The sequence below is a fragment of the Sphaeramia orbicularis genome, chromosome 20, assembly GCF_902148855.1.
Source record: "Sphaeramia orbicularis chromosome 20, fSphaOr1.1, whole genome shotgun sequence".
NCBI classification, from domain to species: Eukaryota; Metazoa; Chordata; class Actinopteri; order Kurtiformes; family Apogonidae; genus Sphaeramia; species Sphaeramia orbicularis.
This window is the reverse complement of record NC_043976.1, coordinates 46,445,325-46,467,573: the sequence shown is the minus strand read 5'-3', so window position 1 is coordinate 46,467,573 and position 22,249 is coordinate 46,445,325. Positions and strand designations below refer to the sequence as shown.

The 22,249-nt window shown below is 47.9% G+C and overlaps 1 protein-coding gene across 1 annotated transcript in view; it reads right to left on the bottom strand.

Annotated features, from left to right (window-relative positions):
- The window catches only part of LOC115411094 (supervillin-like), a 36,486-nt gene extending 15,855 nt beyond the window's left edge, over positions 1-20,631 (bottom strand). The window contains 14 exon segments of the mRNA XM_030123034.1: positions 103-239; positions 3,098-3,162; positions 3,962-3,996; positions 4,673-4,841; positions 4,946-4,974; positions 5,386-6,348; positions 7,049-7,132; positions 8,472-9,213; positions 11,279-11,421; positions 11,576-11,639; positions 12,403-12,494; positions 13,567-13,645; positions 20,407-20,503; positions 20,550-20,631. Of these exon segments, the coding sequence (XP_029978894.1) occupies positions 103-239; positions 3,098-3,162; positions 3,962-3,996; positions 4,673-4,841; positions 4,946-4,974; positions 5,386-6,348; positions 7,049-7,132; positions 8,472-9,213; positions 11,279-11,421; positions 11,576-11,639; positions 12,403-12,494; positions 13,567-13,645; positions 20,407-20,464 (2,660 nt within the window). The 5' untranslated portion in view covers positions 20,465-20,503; positions 20,550-20,631.
- Between the last annotated feature and the right edge of the window lie 1,618 nt (positions 20,632-22,249).

Below are 22,249 nucleotides of genomic sequence, written 5' to 3'. Positions count from 1 at the left end.
CCTCTAATGGAGTCCATGTGTCTGACGCTTGTTTGGGCGGGGAAGGCTAATTACACACCAGTTTACCTCACCATAAAACATGAAGCATCATGGGAAACTTACGTGGCAGCGATGACCACCTCCTGGGTTGTGACCGGCTGAGTCCTGGAGCGGTCCTGAGTCCGTCTGAGCCTCCGGTCCACGGCGGCGTTCCTGGACCGAGGCTTAGGGGCTGAGCCATCCACGCCCCTTTCCAGTTCCTGAGAGGGTTGGGTTAGGGTTAGACCACGCCTCTGCAACCTTTATTATCAAGAGTCATTTTGGCTCCTCCCTCTTCTGCCAAAAAAAATAGTCTGGAGCCGCAAAAACATACAGAGCTTATAAACTTTTAAAAGTTTTAATCTTGTTTTTCATTTTATCTGTTCCAACACTGAATACAACAACAGAAGTGCAGTGTGGAAGGATTCTGGAGTATGATTACTCCAAATTTTATAATTAATTAATTAATTAATTAAAAAGTAATTTTTATTATCATTTACTATGGTCTCAAAGCTGATTTCAGATGAAAAAACACACTTTTGAGCTTGGAAGGATTTTTGAGTATGATTACTCTAAAAGTACACAGTAAAAGTAGTTCATAGTATTTGTGCTGATAGTTATATGAAGGGCTAATACCAAAATACCAAATTCATGAGGTAATTATTGGAAAAATAAATTTTAGTCATCACTGAATTTAGTCTTAAAGCCTATTTCAGATGAAAAAACACACTTTTGTATCTTGGAATGGAATCTGTTGTAAGATTACTCCAAAAGTACACAGTACTCGTACTCATACAGTTGCTCTATAAAAAGTATCAGTATTTATGGAAATTATTCTCTCCCAAACTCAACACTGCCTCCACAGTTCCCAGTTGTTCTACTCCATATTCTCCCAGAAAACGGACAGAATTATGTGAATAATACAGTAAACGAAGGACGGACAGAACCCTCCGTCCGTCTGCGTCTGCGTCTGCGTCTTTAACCTAGAGCACAAATGAACCCTTACTGTTGTTGAAGCCACATTCACTCCATGCAGCTCATCTGCTGAAACTGTGGAATGAGTAGCGCACCAGAAAAATGCTAGCGGCTGCTTTGACCGCAGTAAAGGGAGGAGCCACTACAAGGAGGAGGAGGAGACGCATGCGGCTCCGGAGCCTCGGGTTGACCACCCCTGGGTTAGATGAATGTGAACGTCCAGATGTGATCATCACAGATCCATCTACATCCACAACCATACAAACATCAGTATCTGCACTTCTCCCATTATTATTGATCATGTAAACAGGATCATGTGATCAGCTTTATCCGACAACGGCAGTAATCTGATTATAATAAATCAGATTAACACACCTAGATTTGTCTCCAATACGCTGATGTGTTCACACATGTAAACAGATTAATCTGATTTTATTTAGTTTTTTTTTTACATCTGAACGTGTAAAAAAAAAAAAAAAAAAAAAATCCTATAAACTGAAGTTCTGCAGTGACACCGTGAGCCAAAGGAAGAGGGAAAACACACAATGACATGAAGGATAGCACTAACATGTGACCTGTTCTGTAGTCTTAGGCGTTGCCATGGTAACAAAACAAGACCACATGTTTGGAAAATGACAGGAAGTGTACGTCTGACGTCATAACGTACGTACGTACTCTGAAAGAAATCCAATAATGGACGTAAACATGTAAACCAGGGTTTTTAATTACCGCATTTCTGAAGTGACTGTAAACGCATCACACCTGATTCTGTTAATTATGGGATCCCTGACCACTGGACCCTCACCACTGGACCCTCACCACTGGGCCTTCACTACTGGACCCTCACCACTGGACCTTCACCACTGGACCCTCACCCCTGGACCCTCACCACTGGACCCTCACCACTGGACCCTCACCACTGGACCTTCACTACTGGACCTTCACTACTGGACCCTCACCACTGGACCTTCATGACCGGACCCTCACCACTGGACCCTCACCCCTGGACCCTCACCCCTGGACCCTCACCACTGGACCTTCACTACTGGACCCTCACCACTGGACCTTCACAACTGGACCCTCACCACTGGACCTTCACCACTGGACCTTCACCACTGGACCCTCACTACTGGACCCTCACTAATGGATCCTCACCCCTGGACCCTCACCACTGGAACGTCACTACTGGACCCTCACCCCTGGACCCTCACCACTGGACACTCACCCCTGGACCCTCACTGGACCCTCACCCTGGACCTTCACTACTGGACCTTCACTACTGGACCCTCACTACTGGACCCTCACCCCTGGACCCTCACCCCTGGACCCTCACCACTCGACCTTCACTACTGGACTTTCACTACTGGACCTTCACCACTGGACCCTCACCCCTGGACCTTCACTACTGGACCCTCACTACTGGACCTTCACTACTGGACCCTCACCACTGGACCTTCATTACCGGACCCTCACCACTGGACCCTCACCCCTGGACCCTCACCACTGGACCCTCACCCCTGGACCCTCACCACTGGACCTTCACTACTGGACCCTCACCACTGGACCTTCACAACTGGACCCTCACCACTGGACCTTCACCACTGGACCTTCACCACTGGACCCTCACTACTGGACCCTCACTAATGGATCCTCACCCCTGGACCCTCACCACTGGAACGTCACTACTGGACCCTCACCCCTGGACCCTCACCCCTGGACCCTCACTGGACCCTCACCCCTGGACCTTCACTACTGGACCTTCACTACTGGACCCTCACCACTGGACCCTCACTACTGGACCCTCACCCCTGGACCCTCACCACTCGACCTTCACTACTGGACCTTCACCACTGGACCCTCACCCCTGGACCCTCACTACTGGATCCTCACCACTGGACCTTCACTACTGGACCTTCACCACTGGACCCTCACCACTGGACCTTCACTACTGGACCTTCACCACTGGACCTTCACCACTGGACCCTCACCCCTGGACCTTCACTACTGGACCCTCACCCCTGGACCTTCACTACTGGACCCTCACCCCTGGACCTTCACTACTGGACCCTCACCCTGGACCAGTTGAACGCAGGTGTAAACTCACCTTGAACAGGGAGCGTTTGGCTGCTACACTCAGCTTGGCCCGATCATCCAGCTTTTCTTCATCAGCTACAGACGCAGACACAGAATGGATGTGTTAGGAACTGTGGACAATTTATGAAAAGAAAACTGACAGAAGCAAAACAAACAAACAAACAAAAAGATCTGAGAGAAATAATGATGTCAGTGACATTGTTCACCTTAGCGGAGCTTGGGTTTGAACAAAGGTTTTTTTGTTTTTTTTTCTTTTACCAAAAAGCCTCAAAAACGTACAAACTGTTGGTCGAGACCAGGGGTGTCCAACCCTGGTCCTCCAGATCTACTCTAACCTATATAATAATCTAACCCTACCTCTGTGTTCGCCTCAATAAAGCATCAAACCAGTCACACTGTATTATTATTATTATTATTACTATTATTATTATTATTATTATTATTTGAATGGAAATTTCAGCCACAGAATGGTATACCTTTCTTTTACGCTCCCCATGTGTAATCAGTTACTTCAATAGAAGATGTTGAATGATGCTGTACATGTACAGTCCATATTGTTTATAACTTAACAACCTAAGTTGTATTTTTGGCCAAAGTATCTGCATAAAATGAATCAGCGGTGTTAGGACAGTAAAGTTATGTACATATCACAGTTTGGCCAAAAATACGACTTAGGCAGCTAAAGGATGAGGCTCCTCCCACCATCACAGCCTTACATAATTAAACTTCAGGCCTTGATAAAACAGAAATGAAAATGTACAAACAACAATAAACTCTGTTGCACATTCATCTGTAGAAACAGTAGCATTTGTTGAATGTGTAACATCACATTTGAGCCAAGATGAATAAGAGTAAAAACAGAAAAAGTACTCACCCTCTGTGGAAGCGAAGTCCGAACTGACACAGGACCTTCAAATGGGAAGAAAGAAGACGATCAGGAAACACCACAAACATCCAGGAACTGAACAAACGGCGGTTAGAGACCAGAACCAGAACAAGCACCAAGAACATAACGGCCCAGGGCATGAGTGGAAAACTGTTGGTGTGTTGGAGAAGTCCCAGAGTTCAGAACCCAAGTGGAGGCAAGCACATTAAGCTGAAGCATTAGAAGGTTTTACACAAACGTTCAGGCAGCCAGCTCCAACAAAGGCCCATTCACAGTTCCCTGCTCTGGTCACATGTGATGACCAGTGCCAAGGCTAAAGCACAGCAAACTTTGACCTTTAAGAGTCCCTGTTACCTAAGGCGCTGAAGGGGAGGGGCCAAACTCAGGTGTGGATGCTGTAATACAATTATTAATTTACATTAACTACACTTCAGGTTTTAGAATATGTGTGATTTATGACGAAAACTTCCCTAAAGTCAGTCAAAAGAAAGCAAGGAAGAAAGAAAACAAGAAAGAAAGAAAGAAAACAAGCAAGCAAGCAAGAAAAAAAACAAGCAAGAAAGGAAGAAAAAGCTGTGATTTGTTGAACATATGTGGTTGTATGACATCATTCTACAGCCTCAGCCGTGCATAGAGTCCAGAGCAGTAACTTTCAGTACCTATCAGTAACTTTCAGTACCTATCAGTAACTTTCAGTACCTTTCAGTGTCCTGACGCTCAGCTGTAGTGGTGGTCTGTGTCCTAAACCTCTCACAGGTCTTTCTACTCTCTCCTGGACTGACATATTACCTGGGTTTGCGTCCCCTGTCCCTTTCCCCTCTCCATGGGGACCCAAGCCCCCCCCCCAGCTTCACTGGAGGGTAAAACCCTGGTGAGGACGGACAGAAAAGACAAAGGGACGAGTAGCAGAAAAATGAAAAGCTTTAAAACCAGAGGGTTCAGGTTGAGTCCACCCTGGTCCCTTTAGTGGACATGCAAGGACTGGGTCCAGGACCTGGTCCCTTTAGTGGACATGCAAGGACTGGGTCCAGGACCTTTCACAGGCAGCTTTAGTCTGAGTACTCAGTTACACTTTAGTTTGAGTACTCAGTTACACCTCTGCTTTTTAAACCCAGTCATCAGTGAAGCCAGGGCATGCAGTTGGATCAGCTGTTGGAGGATCAGACAGTGTGTGTGTGTGTGTGTGTGTGTGTGTGTGTGTTCTATTACACGCACGCACACACACACACACACACACACACACGCACACACACACACACACACACTTCCTGTTTGTGTTAATCCATTAGTACAGATTAGTGACAGATGTGAACTTGACAACAGCTGCTTGTTAGTCATACAGAGGCCAGCCCATGTTAGGTACCAGGCATGAGGGTTAGCTCTGGATCAGTTCTACACACAGCGCCACCTACAGTTGGGTCCAGTGGCTGGTTGGGGGGGTGCCGGTCCTGCGGCTGGTTGGGGGGGTGCTGGTGCTCTCCATGTAGGACTGTCGGAGCTGGGCCACACACACTCTGGTGTCCTGGGGCCTGAGGGTGTCCCCTTCCATGACCTGCTGGTGTTCCTGGATTTGGTTCTGCAGGTTCCTGTGAACAGGCCCTGGTGGATCTGTGCTGGACGGGTCTGCAGGTGCAGCTCTGGCCTGGATGGTGCCAGCTGCCCCCCCTCTATGGCTGTAACTGGGCCTGTTCTCCGGTGCCTGCAGATGTCCCCTGGAAGCGTCCTCTGCTGGGCTGAAGCTCTGGGACCTGGACACCCCCTGCACCTCCTCCATCCGTCCTCTGGACCTGGACACCCCCTGCTCCTCCTCCATCCGTCCTCTGGACCTGGACGCCCCTGCTCCTCCTCCATTCGTCCTCTGGACCTGGACGCCCCCTGCTCCTCCTCCATTCGTCCTCTGGACCTGGACGCCCCCTGCTCCTCCTCCATCCGTCCTCTGGACCTGGACACCCCCTGCTCCTCCTCCATCCATCCCTCTGTGAGGGTCTTCAAACATCCTCTCCCTGCGGCAGATCTCTGAGGGCAGCACTGCTTTCCTGCTCCTCAGAAGGCCTTCAGTCTTTACATCCTCGCAGTCTTCGTCGTCTTCTTCTTGGTTCTGCTGTTGCCCAGTTCTGAATGTGGGACCAGAGGTCATGGATAAGTAACTGGGATAACCACCACCCTCTTGTCCTCCTGCTGATCCAGACCGGGTGGCCTGAGCCTGGGGGGGCTGGAGGGGGTGTGAGTGGCCCTGGGGTCCTGGTGGGTCAGCGTGGTACCGTGTTGCCGGGTGCTGAAGCGGTCTGCGGTACACTGGGGCTTCGGTACCAGTTCCCAGCTCAGGGCTTCTGTGGCGGCCCTCCTCCCTGGCCAGCCTCTCCCTAACTCTGATTCTTCAGGAAAACAAAGGAAGGGTTAACAGCGTTCTGTAGGAAAAGTCCAAAGAGCAGAACAACACCACACTCCACCCCTGGACAATACAACAGCTGGGGATCAAGCAATCTGTTTTCAAGAACAAATTCCCTCAATGTGTCTGCACAACCACACAACTGCCAACACTTTGTGTTAGCGTGTAGTTTGAACACGGTCCTGGTGCAGGTCCTTCTGTTTACACTAGTGTCACTGTTAGTCTGGAGGAAGCACAAACACAGCAACAGCAGGTTCACTTCTATGAACGCATAACGATGAATCTGAACACAACAGCATGGGAATGAGAACTAGTGTTATGGTCCAAAGCCAAGGGGGTGGAGTCTGGGACAGGGAGGAGGATGATGACAACATGATGTCAGCCGAGCTTCTTAAACATTAGTGTGAAAAAGAAAACAAAACAAAAAAAAAAGTTAGTATCTTCTTCTGAGCTCAGGACCCGATCTGAGTAGAAGAGAAGCTTCACCTTAAACAAAAGGGACCCAGGGTTTGAGGAGTGAACCTGAGCAGTTTAAGAAGCACTGCTGAAAAAGGATGGATGGATGGAAGGAAGGAAGGAAGGAAGGATGGAAGGATGGAAGGAAGGAAGAGCATCCAACTCAGTAGGAAAATGGTAGGAGGGGACTGGGGGGGGGGGGGGGGGGGCACACAACCCGCTGGGTGTACCTTGACGGCCAGTTGATGAGGGAGTGGGTGTCGCCCTCAGCATCGGTCTGCAGGAACCAATCAGTGCTCAGTTTGGCCCTTGCACTGTACCAATGAAAAGGTGGTAGGAGACATGTGGGTAGAGGTCTACATTCAGGTCCACATTCAGGCCTGAGGGCACTGCATCACACACACCACTGACTCCACGCTGAGCTGGACCACAATGAGGCAGTGTTTGTCCAGCACAAGGACCCACCTGAGAACACCAGTTCAACACTGGGGGGACAGTTCACCAGTTCAACACTGGGGGGACAGTTCACCTGTTCAACACTGGGGGGACAGTTCACCTGTTCAACACTGGGGGGACAGTTCACCTGTTCAACACTGGGGGGACAGTTCACCTGTTCAACACTGGGGGGACAGTTCATGAATGTGAACAGTTTCTTCGTGCCATCCACCATAAACAGTCTGTGTGTTTCCAAACAGAGCTGGTAGGTAACTTGGGCACCTTTGGAATTTTGTCATGATGTGCATTATGGGAAGTGGAGCTCCAGCCATTTCCGTGTCATGTTTGTTGCAGTCATATGATATCATATGTTTGCACTGCTGCTGCCAGGCAGCTGCGCAAACCTCCACTTCCCACAATGCACATCACAACAAAATTCCAAAGATGCCCGAGTTCCCTCCTGGCTCTGTTTGTAAACACATGGAATGTTTCTGGTGGACAGAACTAAGAAACTGTTCACCGCGAGGGAAGAGATTCAGGAGAGTAATGGCAGACAGACTTACGGATTCATGATATTGAGGATATGACTTGGATTTTACAGATTTGATGAAAAATCGGTGCCTAAAGTCTCCCGCAGCTTTAAAAATGGAGTTAGCTAGCTGCCTGCACAACACAGAGTCCAACACAAAGTTCAGACAAACACATAAGTAACATAGTGCCTCTGTAGTGTCAGTGGTACAGCCCATCCAATCAGCTGTAGAAACACCTGGTACCCAGCCAACATGTGAGTATGTGTCAGGAACAGAAACACACCCCACTCACACTTTGTATTAAGCTATGGAACAAAAAAAGCCGTCTCTGTGGGACTCAAACATCCACCAGAACAGCCTCAGGTTGTCTGACCTGGTATGAGAATGACCTTGGAAATGTAGAAGTGAACACAGGACCGAGTCACAGATAGAGGGAGAGAGTCAAACTGATGGATAATGCTGTCACAGCGAGTCCATCTGTTTAAGAGAAGGACACAGCAGAGTTCTGGCCCACATGGAGACCTGTTCCATCAGTATATAGGTCTGAAGGAAGTCTGGATCCTAGAGCCTGACCGGTCAGCTAATCAAGCATCCAACAGAGTAGAAAAGGCTATTTTTTTCAGAAAGAAACAAGCTAAACCAAGAAGGATTCAAAAGGATGAAAGGAATGGTGTTGAAGAGCACTCACCCCTGCCTGCTGAGGATGCTGTGGGCCTGCTGCTCCATGAACAGGTCCCCAGGAGAAACCCCATGTTTAGGGGAGGACAGGGAATGGGGCCTGCTCAGTTTGGGTGAACTGGGCGGCACCGCTGTGACCGTGTGGTCCTTGGAGGACATCCTGGAACAAGGGGACAGTGATACCACATCCATGTATGAGGAGGAGGACGGTGGCTCAGGAGGCGCAGCTCTGCGTTGATTCTCCAGGTTCATCAGCCTCTCCCTCTCAGAGAACGAGTCGACCCTAGATCGGCCTGATTCAGAGGTGAGCTCAGAGTGGCCGAGCTGGGCCGCTGTGCGTCCAGCCCTTGGGCTGGTGGCGGAGGTGTTGGAGGTGTCGGAGGTGTAGGGGCTCAGGGTAATAGCTCTCCCTTCCTCTCCTAGTGAATCCGCTCGGTGGCGCCTCTCGGTGCTGTCTGACTCCTTCCGTGGGCGAGTGTAGCGGGAAGAGTAATCCAAATCTGGCTCCTGATCCAAAGAGATGCCATAGCGCTCTGCCAGCTGCCGGCGCCGCTCCGCTTTGTAACGGGCAATCCGTTCAGCTTTGGACTCCATCTCTGGGGCACTAGTGTTGGAGCTGGACCGGTAGACCTGTTCTAGATGGATGGAGGTCTGAGGGTCAGGTCTGCATCGGCTTCTTGGCTGTCGCTCAGGAGATGTCAGCAGCATTTCTGAGTTTTCCAGTCCCTCCATTCCATACCGTTGAACTGTCACTAGATGACAAAGATGTAACAACCGTCACTCATTACTGTAATTAAGGATCGCTCAAGGAAAGTGAGATCTACAATAGGCTCAACACAGTTTGAAACCACATGTACCTGCATGTTCCCATGTACCTGAGAGCTGGTCTTGATGGAACAAGTTTATTAAAGGTTCCCTGTGTAAGACTGACACATGCTGGTTTTCTTCTGTGAACTTTTTGTTGGAGTCTGTGTCGTTCTGGGAGCCAAATATGTTGACGAGAGCTTGTTTAACTTTTCTAAGCCAACAGGATCTAGTTTTGTACACTTCTGCAACAGTCGAGGAACAGAAGACTCACTGGACACCTCTAGTTTGAGTGATAGGATTTTTGTGCAAAATCTGACTACGAAACATCTATGTAGAAATCTGTGTGCTGTGTCTGTTCTCATGGATGTAGCAATAAAGACCACAACCATTTGAGTAATTTGTTAATTAATTAACCAGCTCAAAATGTGGGAATCCTGTAGCCTGAACAGCCATCCAGTTTCCTCAGTGTGTTCAATTCTGAGAAAACCCTCTGGAACTGGGACAGTCGCTGTGAAATATGCACCATCTATTCTATTCCAAAACAATCACAAGTCTGAGGGCCGGGTATTTCGCAATACGTCATATACGCACTGACTTCTTTTTGTTTCAAGTCAAAGTCAGTTCCAAGTCCGCAAATCTCTTGACAACTGTTGTCGGCTGTTTATTTGAATCAAAAATAAGGACTGAATTACAGATTACACCCTGTATTCTCAAGTTTCTCTGACAAAAGCATCATGTCCGCCTTATCTGTGATTGGTTTACTCGACATCTGTTAGTCCCGCCTTCATATTTGGATTCAAGCCCCGTGATTTCAGACAGATTTCTCATTGAGACAGGTGGACGGATGGCCAGGCCAGGAACCTGCAGCATTACAGCTCTGAGTTCAATGTTCCTGGACTACTTCAAAAGATGGATTTAGCAAATAATGAGATGCCAAAAATAAAATAGTTTTAGCCTGCATAACAATCAACCATAGCATTCTGACCACTGACAGGTGAAGTGGTAATCCCATAGGTCAGGGGTATCAAACTCATTTTCTTCAGGGGGCCACATTCAGTCCAATTTAATCTGAAGTGGGCCGAACCAGTAAAATAATAGCATGTTAGCCAATAAAAAATGACAACTATAAATTGTTTTAGTGCAAAAAATAACATTCAGTTATGCCAATTTTTACATTTACAAATATCCAAACAAAAAGGATGGGAATAACCTGAAAAAAATGAAATTTGTTAAGAAATATAAGTGCAATTTTATCAATATTATGCCTCGACTTATCATTTATACATGCGCATTATATATGAGATCTACAAAGGCACAAAACATTTAGTAACAGGCAGAAAATTGTTAAAATTGCATTTAATTTTCTTCAGACATTTCAGGTTGTTCATATTTGTTCAGGTTATTCATATTATATTGTTAAAGGGTAGCTTCTTAATGTAAATGTTTTCATAATTTAATGTTTTTTGCACTAAATTAAAGACAAAAAAATGGTGTTGTCATTATTTATAGGTTATTATGATATTATTTTTGAGTTCGATGCCCGAACTTGCATTTTGCAAATTCATCCCGTGGGCCGGATTGGACCCTTTGGCAGGCCGGTTTTGGCCCCCGGGCCGCATGTTCGACACCTGTGCCATAGGTGAACAGCAGCAGGTGGGCACTGGAAGAATCCGTCCACTGTAATGACTGGATCAGAGCATCTCTAAAAAAAGCTGGTCTCCTTTGGTGTTCCTGGTCTGCAGTGGCTCGTATCTTACCAAAAGTGGTTTAAGGAAGAACAACCACATCCAACCCCTATCAGTGCAGGACTGCAAAAGTATCTGCATATGCAATGTAGGTTTCATGAGTTTTTCAAGAAAATGCATCCAAACTGTTCTAGTGGTCCTATTACCTTCTGTTCAGATGTTGTCTTTGCATACCCTTTAGTTCAACACATACAGTTTTAATGCCAGAATAATTTTAAAAATGAAACAAATCCTATAAAAAATCAACAGAGTGTATTTCACTCACTACCACAAGGCTCACCGGGGTCAGAGGCCCTGGTGTATCGAGGCATATCCTCCTCCAGGAGCCGGTTGGCCACCAAACTAGGCAAAAGAGATGGGTGCACCTCGCCCTCGATGCCCTCCAACCGACGAGCAATACGCTCCTTCCTGAACACCACAACAGGAAAGGAACACAGCAGTACATGTAAACACATATCATTAATTTGACCCCATTCCGCTGCCTCGGTCTATGGGACGTGGATGTGGAAGGCAGCGGAAGGGTTCAAAAGCCTGCAGCCCTCTTTTCTCTTCACCCTCTCACCTGTTCATTTCCCAGTCACTGGCACTTGTCGTGATGCCTTCAAATCGTTTCCTCAATTCAGAGACTAAAAAAATTACACAGAAAATAATGTTGTAGTTTGTAAAGACAAAGGAAAAAATAGGTCTGACAGAAGCTATTCCGCATATCCACGCTACACTCAACTCAACATTAATGTCAATCTACTGGACAGCAAAACTGCATTTCTTACAAACACAGCCACGTTTGGCAAGTCAGGAGTTTAAGAAGGTGATCTGCAAACCCTCAGAAAAACTGCTCCTGAATATATTTATTTTGTATGGCCTGTGAACTCCTTTCACTGGAACAAATGGAATCATATCTTGGATATCTACAAAAACTGTATTAGTTAAAGTGCAGGATTGTTATTTAATCCTTTGCCAAAGTTTTCTGTTCCAGGTCATTAAATCCGATCTGAGGGCGTGTTTGCAACTCGACTGTTTTTCTGGGGTCGTCTGATGTTTTTCCAAATTTTGTTCTACTTCTAGATGCTTAAGCAATAACTTGTATGAGCTCAGTGTTAAAATAACTAAAACAAATAGGGTCTAGAGCTCCAAATGTGAGGCCAACCTAGCCCCACTTCACAAATAAAATCACTCTACAGAACTGGGTCTCATTGTCAGACATCCATTTTGTGTTTGACCAACCCTGACTAGCTGCCTTTATGGTGGCTGTGCTTTCAGAAAAACAAATCTTGACATGAATCCACCTGGCAAAGACTCTGCTCTTGCACAACAACTTTTCAAAACCCAGGAAATGCTGAGATTGTGCTTGGTCATTTGCAAACAAGCAGGAGAAAAAACCTTACTCACCTTTGGGGAGATTGGCCAACAGACTAACATCTATATCCTTGGTACTTTTGGCTGGGTCGTCTTTTTCGTCAAATGAGAATTCTTTCTGGAAGCTGAGGGGTGCAGAAAAAATACCAAGTGTTATAAAAACCCAGCTGAGCTGTGGGAAACCTGTTTGTTTGACAGACAGAGATAGCAGGAGCTCACAGGAAGACTGCGAATAAAAGTCATCTAAATGACTTCAATATTTGCTTAAAGTACGCAGGTCTGAATGATGTTCAAGTTAATCTGTGAGACTACAGAGTGGAGCTATAAAAGCAAGCACATTTCAACAACACATTTGGTTTTCTGGTAATAAACTGGAGCAAACCTTAAATTCACCAATATTTCTGTAAAAATAAAGGAAGGTTTTAAGTGTGTCTCACTCTGACGCTCACACACAAACACAGCTCTACAAACATACTGAAGCCATTTACAGATCGGATTCAAAACCACAGAGTTCGGCTACAATCGAGCAAGAAAAGAACTGGCTGATTATCCATGGGAAGAAATCTGCAAGAATTGGAAAAACATGACTTTGCGGTTTTGTTCTTTCCAGCAAACAGAGCTGCAAACAAACGAAGACATCAGAGATGTTCTATCACAGCAGCATGTGTTTTCATGAATACGTTCCAGCATGTGCTTGAATTTGCATGTATTTTGTAAATGCTCGAAATAAACAAATGGAATGAAAAATGAAGTCAAAGTCACATCTACACATTTGTACGTCCAACATGATGTCACTACATACGGTGCGCTGACTGTCCTGTAAAGGAAACTGTACAAATGGAAGCGAACCTGAAGCTCTAGTGGAGGATTTGACCCAAACAGTCTGACGCTCAGTTCTCCTGTGAATGCTGCAACATGTTCCGCAGACGTGGAACATGTTCCACAGCTGATCCACAGTATGAGGCCTTTGTGTCCAACGTAGTGAAAGTATATGATACACAGTGCCACCAAAAGTCTTATAGTCAGTATAAAACTAGAGCAGAGTTGTGGATAACTGCAGGAAGAGCCAATGTGTGGAAAAAGACTATTCTACTACAGGTGCTGGTCACATGTTGTGAACCCTGACCCACAGTAAAACTGTGGTTGATGTCACAACACTTTAAAGACAAACTGAACCCCATTATTGACGTGTTTTACCTGAGTGCTCTGTTCTGGAGCAGTCTGGGACGACCAAGTCTGATGGGGGGGTCACTGATGGAGGGGTCACTGCCAAGTCCTGCAGGAGCAAAGAAGGCCAGCAGTTAGTCAGGTTCGAAACTACAACAGGTACACACTGAAGGTACTGTGGGTACGTTTGAACGGGTACACCAGTGGACCCATCAGCTCCTGATCAGGTACACACTGAACGGACTGTGGTCTACAGAAACATGATGACCCGAACCCTAACCCTAACCCCACAGCTGTGACGGATGCACCAGGAGCTCCACGTGTTGACGAGGCTGTAAAAGCAGCTGGACACTGATCCAACACAGGGATCACATGGTGTCCTGGTTCAGTGAACGATCATTCTTTAACAGGAAGGTTTCAAAGGTGTGAAGCACAAACGTCTGTGCCAGTCCTCTGCTCTGACAACCTGCCATTAAACGATCAGTACGAGGAGCCCTTTAAAACAGAGTAGGGATTGGTCAGGCAGGGATGAGGCTATAACATGGAAAACAATGGCAGGGTGAGCAGAGGCATGACAGGCTGATCATATGTCCAAATACAGACACAGGATTAATTTGCATTCCTGGGATTACAACAAGCCCAAAAGGAAATGTGTCGCTCTTTAAATGTCTGCATTACATCACACTCCATGTGCATGTGTAAGTCTTAGCACGGCCACACCCCCCACCCCCCCGTACCCTGTGTTGAACCCTAAACCTGCTGGGACACTGGAGTGGAACTAAAGCTGCACTGAGACCGGCTTAAGAAGGAAGGCACTGGAAAACAGATGGACAATCCAGAATTATTACAGGCTCGGATTTAACAAAAGGATGGGACAACAAGCCAATTATGTCCTTAAGACAACAAAGAAGGAGGTCAGGAAGCTCCAGGGAGTCAACACTAACACTAACATTAACACTAACACTAACACTGACACTAACATTAACATTAACATTAACATTAACGCTAACACTGACACTAACACTAACATTAACATTAACATTAACACTAACACTGACACTAACACTAACATTAACACTAACACTAACATTAACACTAACACTGACACTAACACTAACATTAACACTAACATTAACACTAACATTAACGCTAACACTGACACTAACACTAACATTAACACTAACATTAACACTAACACTGACACTAACACTAACATTAACACTAACATTAACACTAACACTAACATTAACACTAACACTGACACTGACACTAACACTAACACTAACATTAACACTAACACTGACACTAACACTAACATTAACACTAACATTGACACTAACACTAACATTAACACTAACATTGACACTAACATTGACACTAACACTAACATTGACACTAACACTAACATTAACATTAACACTAGCACTAACATTAACACTAACACTAACATTGACACTAACATTAACACTAACATTGACACTAACACTAACATTAACATTAACACTAGCACTAACATTAACATTAACATTAACACTAACACTGACACTAACATTAACACTAACATTAACACTAACACTGACACTAACACTAACATTAACACTAACATTAACACTAACACTAACATTGACACTAACACTAACATTAACATTAACACTAACATTGACACTAACACTAACATTGACACTAACACTAACATTAACATTAACACTAGCACTAACATTAACACTAACACTAACACTAACATTGACACTAACATTAACACTAACATTGACACTAACACTAACATTAACATTAACACTAGCACTAACATTAACATTAACACTAACACTGACACTAACACTAACATTAACACTAACATTAACACTAACACTAACACTAACATTAACACTAACACTGACACTGACACTAACATTAACACTAACATTGACACTAACACTAATATTAACATTAACACTAACATTAACACTAACACTAACATTGACACTAACACTAACATTGACACTAACATTAACACTAACATTGACACTAACACTAACATTAACACTAGCACTAACATTAACACTAACATTAACAGTAACACTAACATTGACACTAACACTAACATTAACATTAACACTAACATTAACACTAACACTAACATTGACACTAACACTAACATTAACATTAACACTAACATTAACACTAACATTGACACTAACACTAACATTGACACTAACACTAACATTAACATTAACACTAACATTAACCCAAAGAATGGTTGGTGGGCGAGATTGGACTGGACTGGTTAGTGGGTCAGATTGGACTGGTTAGTGGGCCAGATTGGACTGGTTAATTGGACTGGTTAGTGGGCCAGATTGGACTGGTTAGTGGGTCAAATTGGACTGGTTAGTGGACCAGATTGGACTGGACTGGTTAGTGGGCCAGTTTGGACTGGACTGGTTAGTGGGCCAGATTGGACTGATTAATTGGACTGGTTAGTGGGTCAGATTGGACTGGTTAGTGGGTGAGATTGGACTGGTTAGTGGGTCAGATTGGACTGGTTAGTGGACCAGATTGGACTGGTTAGTAGGCGAGATTGGACTGGTTAATGGACCAGATTGGACTGGTTAGTGGGTCAGATTGGACTGGTTAGTGGGCCAGATTGGACTGGTTAGTGGGCCAGATTGGACTGGTTAGTGGACCAGATTGGACTGGTTAGTGGGCCAGATTGGACTGGTTAGTGGACCAGATTGGACTGGTTAGTGGGCCAGATTGGACTGGTTAATTGGACTGGTTAGTGGGCCAGATTGGACTGGTTAGTGGGTCAAATTGGACTGGTTAGTGGACCAGATTGGACTGGACTGGTTAGTGGGCCAGTTTGGACTGGACTGGTTAGTGGGCCAGATTGGACTGATTAATTGGACTGGTTAGTGGGTCAGATTGGACTGGTTAGTGGGTGAGATTGGACTGGTTAGTGGGTCAGATTGGACTGGTTAGTGGACCAGATTGGACTGGTTAGTAGGCGAGATTGGACTGGTTAATGGACCAGATTGGACTGGTTAGTGGGTCAGATTGGACTGGTTAGTGGGCCAGATTGGACTGGTTAGTGGGCCAGATTGGACTGGTTAGTGGACCAGATTGGACTGGTTAGTGGGCCAGATTGGACTGGTTAGTGGACCAGATTGGACTGGTTAGTGGACCAGATTGGACTGGTTAGTGGGCCAGATTTTGCCCATGGGCCGTATGTTTGACTCCCCTAGTTTAGGTGATTAATTCAAATGTCTTATTTCTTTACTGTCATTGTGAGTCGTACCTAAGAACATCTCAAACTCAACTTTCCCAGTACTATGCAAGAACCGGGTTTTTAGTGCTTGTAAAATTGTGTTGAACAGCAGAATCAGATCCAGGTCAGGAACAGAATCAGATCCAGGTCAGGAACAGAATCAGATCCAGGTCAGGAACAGAATCAGATCCAGGTCAGGAACAGATTCACAGAGTTGGTCATTTAACATCAGCTCCAGTGAAAACACAGCCTGCACTTCAATAGTAAACACAAATGGCTACAAATACCTCCAAATGACACTGCACTTTCTAAACTGAGTGGGAGACCAGAATAGGTGCCTCCCTAAAGCAGCCCCTGCCCTGGTACTGGTCCTGGTACTGGTCCTGGTACTGGTCCTGGTACCTGTCCCTTATCTCTGCTACACTGTGTCCTTGGAGGCTACGGCTGCACTGCAACGACAGCTGCTTGGAAAGCAGGACACGAAGCACAGAGTCTGCAGGGAAGGGGGTCTGCAGGGAAGGGGGTCTGCAGGGAAGGGGGTCTGCAGGGAAGGGGGTCTGCAGGGAAGAGGGTCTGCAGGGAAGGGGGTCTGCAGGGAAGGGGGTCTGCAGGGAAGGGGGTCTGCAGGGAAGGGGGTCTGCAGGGAAGAGGGTCTGCAGGGAAGGGGGTCTGCAGGGAAGGGGGTCTGCAGGGAAGAGGGTCTGCAGGGAAGGGGGTCTGCAGGGAAGAGGGTCTGAAGGGAAGAGGGTCTGCAGGGAGGTTCCTTTAGTCCACAACCAGAGGAACTTGTGTGTGCGCTGCCCATACAGCCTGTATCTGCCCCTGTCAGCCTGTATCTGCCCGTCAGCCTGTATCTGCCCGTCAGCCTGTACCTGCCCCTGTCAGCCTGTATCTGCCCGTCAGCCTGTATCTGCCCCTGTCAGCCTGTACCTGCCCCTGTCAGCCTGTATCTGCCCCTGTCAGCCTGTATCTGCCCCTGTCAGCCTGTACCTGCCCCTGTCAGCCTGTATCTGCCCCTGTCAGCCTGTACCTGCCCCTGTCAGCCTGTATCTGCCCGTCAGCCTGTATCTGCCCCTGTCAGCCTGTACCTGCCCCTGTCAGCCTGTATCTGCCCCTGTCAGCCTGTATCTGCCCCTGTCAGCCTGTACCTGCCCCTGTCAGCCTCTATCTGCCCCTGTCAGCCTGTACCTGCCCCTGTCAGCCTGTACCTGCCCCTGTCAGCCTGTATCTGCCCCTGTCAGCCTGTATCTGCCCCTGTCAGCCTGTATCTGCCCCTGTCAGCCTGTACCTGCCCCTGTCAGCTTCTATCTGCCCCTGTCAGCCTGTATCTGCCCCTGTCAGCCTGTACCTGCCCCTGTCAGCCTGTATCTGCCCCTGTCAGTCTGTATCTGCCCCTGTCAGCCTCTATCTGCCCCTGTCAGCCTGTATCTGCCCCTGTCAGCCTCTATCTGCCCCTGTCAGCCTCTATCTGCCCCTGTCAGCCTGTACCTGCCCCTGTCAGCCTCTATCTGCCCCTGTCAGTCTGTATCTGCCCCTGTCAGCCTCTATCTGCCCCTGTCAGCCTGTATCTGCCCCTGTCAGCCTCTATCTGCCCCTGTCAGCCTGTATCTGCTCCCATCAGCCTGTATCTACCCCTGTCAGCCTGTATCTGCCCCTGTCAGCCTGTATCTGCTCCCGTCAGCCTGTATCTGCCCCTGTCAGCCTGTATCTGCCCCCGTCAGCCTGTATCTGCCCCCGTCAGCCTGTATCTGCCCCCGTCAGCCTGTATCTGCCCCTGTCAGCCTGTATCTGCTCCCATCAGCCTCTATCTACCCCTGTCAGCCTCTATCTACCCCTGTCAGCCTGTATCTGCCCCTGTCAGCCTGTATCTGCCCCTGTCAGCCTCTATCTGCCCCTGTCAGCCTCTATCTGCCCCTGTCAGCCTGTACCTGCCCCTGTCAGCCTGTACCTGCCCCTGTCAGCCTGTATCTGCCCCCGTCAGCCTCTATCTGCCCCTGTCAGTCTGTATCTGCCCCTGTCAGCCTCTATCTGCCCCTGTCAGTCTGTATCTGCCCCTGTCAGCCTCTATCTGCCCCTGTCAGCCTCTATCTGCCCCTGTCAGCCTGTATCTGCCCCTGTCAGCCTCTATCTGCCCCTGTCAGCCAGTACCTGCCCCTATCAGCCTCTATCTGCCCCTGTCAGCCTGTACCTGCCCCTGTCAGCCTGTATCTGCCCGTCAGCCTGTATCTGCCCCTGTCAGCCTGTACCTGCCCCTGTCAGCCTGTATCTGCCCCTGTCAGCCTGTACCTGCCCCTGTCAGCCTCTATCTGCCCCTGTCAGCCTGTACCTGCCCCTGTCAGCCTGTACCTGCCCCTGTCAGCCTCTATCTGCCCTTGTCAGCCTGTATCTGCCCCTGTCAGCCTGTATCTGCCCCTGTCAGCCTGTATCTGCCCCTGTCAGTCTGTATCTGCCCCTGTCAGCCTCTATCTGCCCCTGTCAGCCTCTATCTGCCCCTGTCAGCCTGTATCTGCCCCCGTCAGCCTCTATCTGCCCCTGTCAGTCTGTATCTGCCCCTGTCAGCCTCTATCTGCCCCTGTCAGTCTGTATCTGCCCCTGTCAGCCTCTATCTGCCCCTGTCAGCCTCTATCTGCCCCTGTCAGCCTCTATCTGCCCCTGTCAGCCTGTATCTGCCCCTGTCAGCCTGTACCTGCCCCTATCAGCCTCTATCTGCCCCTGTCAGTCTGTATCTGCCCCTGTCAGCCTCTATCTGCCCCTGTCAGCCTCTATCTGCCCCTGTCAGCCTCTATCTGCCCCTGTCAGCCTGTATCTGCCCCTGTCAGCCTCTATCTGCCCCTGTCAGCCTGTATCTGCTCCCATCAGCCTGTATCTACCCCTGTCAGCCTGTATCTGCCCCTGTCAGTCTGTATCTGCCCCTGTCAGCCTGTATCTGCCCCTGTCAGCCTGTATCTGCCCCTGTCAGCCTGTATCTGCTCCCATCAGCCTGTATCTACCCCTGTCAGCCTGTATCTGCCCCTGTCAGCCTCTATCTGCCCCTGTCAGCCTGTATCTGCCCCTGTCAGCCTGTATCTGCCCCTGTCAGCCTGTATCTACCCCTGTCAGCCTGTATCTGCCCCTGTCAGCCTGTATCTACCCCTGTCAGCCTGTATCTGCCCCTGTCAGCCTGTATCTGCCCCTGTCAGCCTCTATCTGCCCCTGTCAGCCTGTATCTGCCCCTGTCAGCCTCTATCTGCCCCTGTCAGCCTGTATCTGCTCCCATCAGCCTGTATCTACCCCTGTCAGCCTGTATCTGCCCCTGTCAGCCTGTATCTGCCCCTGTCAGCCTGTATCTGCCCCTGTCAGTCTGTATCTGCCCCTGTCAGCCTCTATCTGCCCCTGTCAGCCTCTATCTGCCCCTGTCAGCCTCTATCTGCTCCCATCAGCCTGTATCTACCCCTGTCAGCCTGTATCTGCCCCTGTCAGCCTGTATCTGCCCCTGTCAGCCTGTATCTACCCCTGTCAGCCTGTATCTGCCCCTGTCAGCCTGTATCTACCCCTGTCAGCCTGTATCTGCCCCTGTCAGCCTGTATCTGCCCCTGTCAGCCTGTATCTACCCCTGTAGGGGGTCTTACCTTGGCTGCAGAACTTGACATGACTCAGGTAGTTGGAAATCCACGGGTTCCGATACATTTTGGCAACAAAGTCAGGCAGCAAGAAAAGGAAAGGAAAAGAAAAGAAAAAAAAGAAAAAAAGAAAAAAAGAAAAGAAAAGAAAAGTGAAGCAGATGCAAAGACTGAGTAGGTGTGTGGGACTGAAAAAAGGAAGCAGCTTAAGAGGAGATGAAGAGACAAAAACAACCCAGAGAGAGGGAGGGGGGGAGAGAGAGAGAGAGAGAGAGTGAGGGAAAGAGAGAGAGAGAGAGAGAGAGAGGGAGGGAAAGAGAGAGAGAGAGAGAGGGAGAGAGAGAGAGGGAGGGAGAGAGCGACAGACAGTCAGAGTGTGCAGTGTCCCATCAGTGCTTCCTTCCTTCTTTGCTTTTTTCCTTTTCTTGGCTCACACATATGAGTTGGATGCCAAAGAAACCGGTGCAGAGCATCAGAAAAGAAAAGGGAGGGGTTGTTGGTGGTGTGGGTGGGGGGTGGGGGGTGGGGGGGTGAGGGGTGAGGGGTGTTCAGACGGGACAAATAAAGTGAGCAGAGGGAAGAGGATCGAGTGTAAATGACCCTCTGAGCCAGATGAGAAACTCCAGTCATCTGTGAGACGGAGTAAAAAGGAAGGGCATACGGAGAGAAGAGGTGGAGGGAGGGGCAAAGAAGAGAGAGGTGGAGGGAGGGGCAAAGAAGAGAGAGGTGGAGGGAGGGGCAAAGAAGAGAGAGGTGGAGGGAGGGGCAAAGAAGAAAGAGGTGGAGGGAGGGGCAAAGAAGAGAGAGGTGGAGGGAGGGGCAAAGAAGAGAGAGGTGGAGGGAGGGGCAAAGAAGAAAGAGGTGGAGGGAGGGGCAAAGAAGAGAGAGGTGGAGGGAGGAGCAAAGACGAAAGAGGTGGAGGGAGGGGCAAAGATGAAAGAGGTGGAGGGAGGAGCAAAGACGAAAGAGGTGGAGGGAGGGGCAGAGAAGAAAGAGGTGGAGGAGGGGCAAAGAAGAGAGAGGTGGAGGGAGGGGCAAAGATGAAAGAGGTGGAGGGAGGGGCAAAGAAGAAAGAGGTGGAGGGAGGGGCAAAGAAGAGAGAGGTGGAGGGAGGGGCAAAGAAGAAAGGTGAAGAAAAACAAAGTGTGTGTGTGTGGGGGGGTGCTAATTATAATATCAAAATTATAATACATTATAATATAATATAAAAAATATAAAATTACAGGTCACATGGTGACCAAGCACAGCGTTAGCCTCATAGCATCATTGGCTAAGTCATATTTTTGGCCCACGTGTGACATCTGTGTACATTTACTCTGCTAATACAGCTGACTCACTTTGCATCATGACCTGAAAAAAACATGAGTTTGGAGCATTGATGCTACGAGGCTAACAACATATGCTAACAACATGTACCAACAACATGTGCTAACAACATGTACTAACAACATGTGCTAACATGTGGTAATAACATGTGCTCACAACATGTGCTAACAACAGGCCAACCAAATCTGTCACCACAAGACGACTGGACAGTTAGAAAGGTTTGTACTGAACCCAAATGTGTCTGTACCGTTCCACTCCTGGTTACTGGGCATTTATGAGTGGAGGTAAAGACGTGATGGATCAACTCCTCAGACCATGTGTTTGTGTCATGGCTTGAAAGGCCCATCAGAACATCATCTGTATTTGAGTCCACAGTGCTTTCACTGAACCATCAGCTGATCCGCCGTCTGGACTCATCTGACTCAGAGCTCATGTTTGTTTCTTTGCCTCATCCGCTTCTACAGCGATGACATCAGACGTCCAACACCCACCTGATAGTCAGTACCCTGTTATTAGAAATGACAAG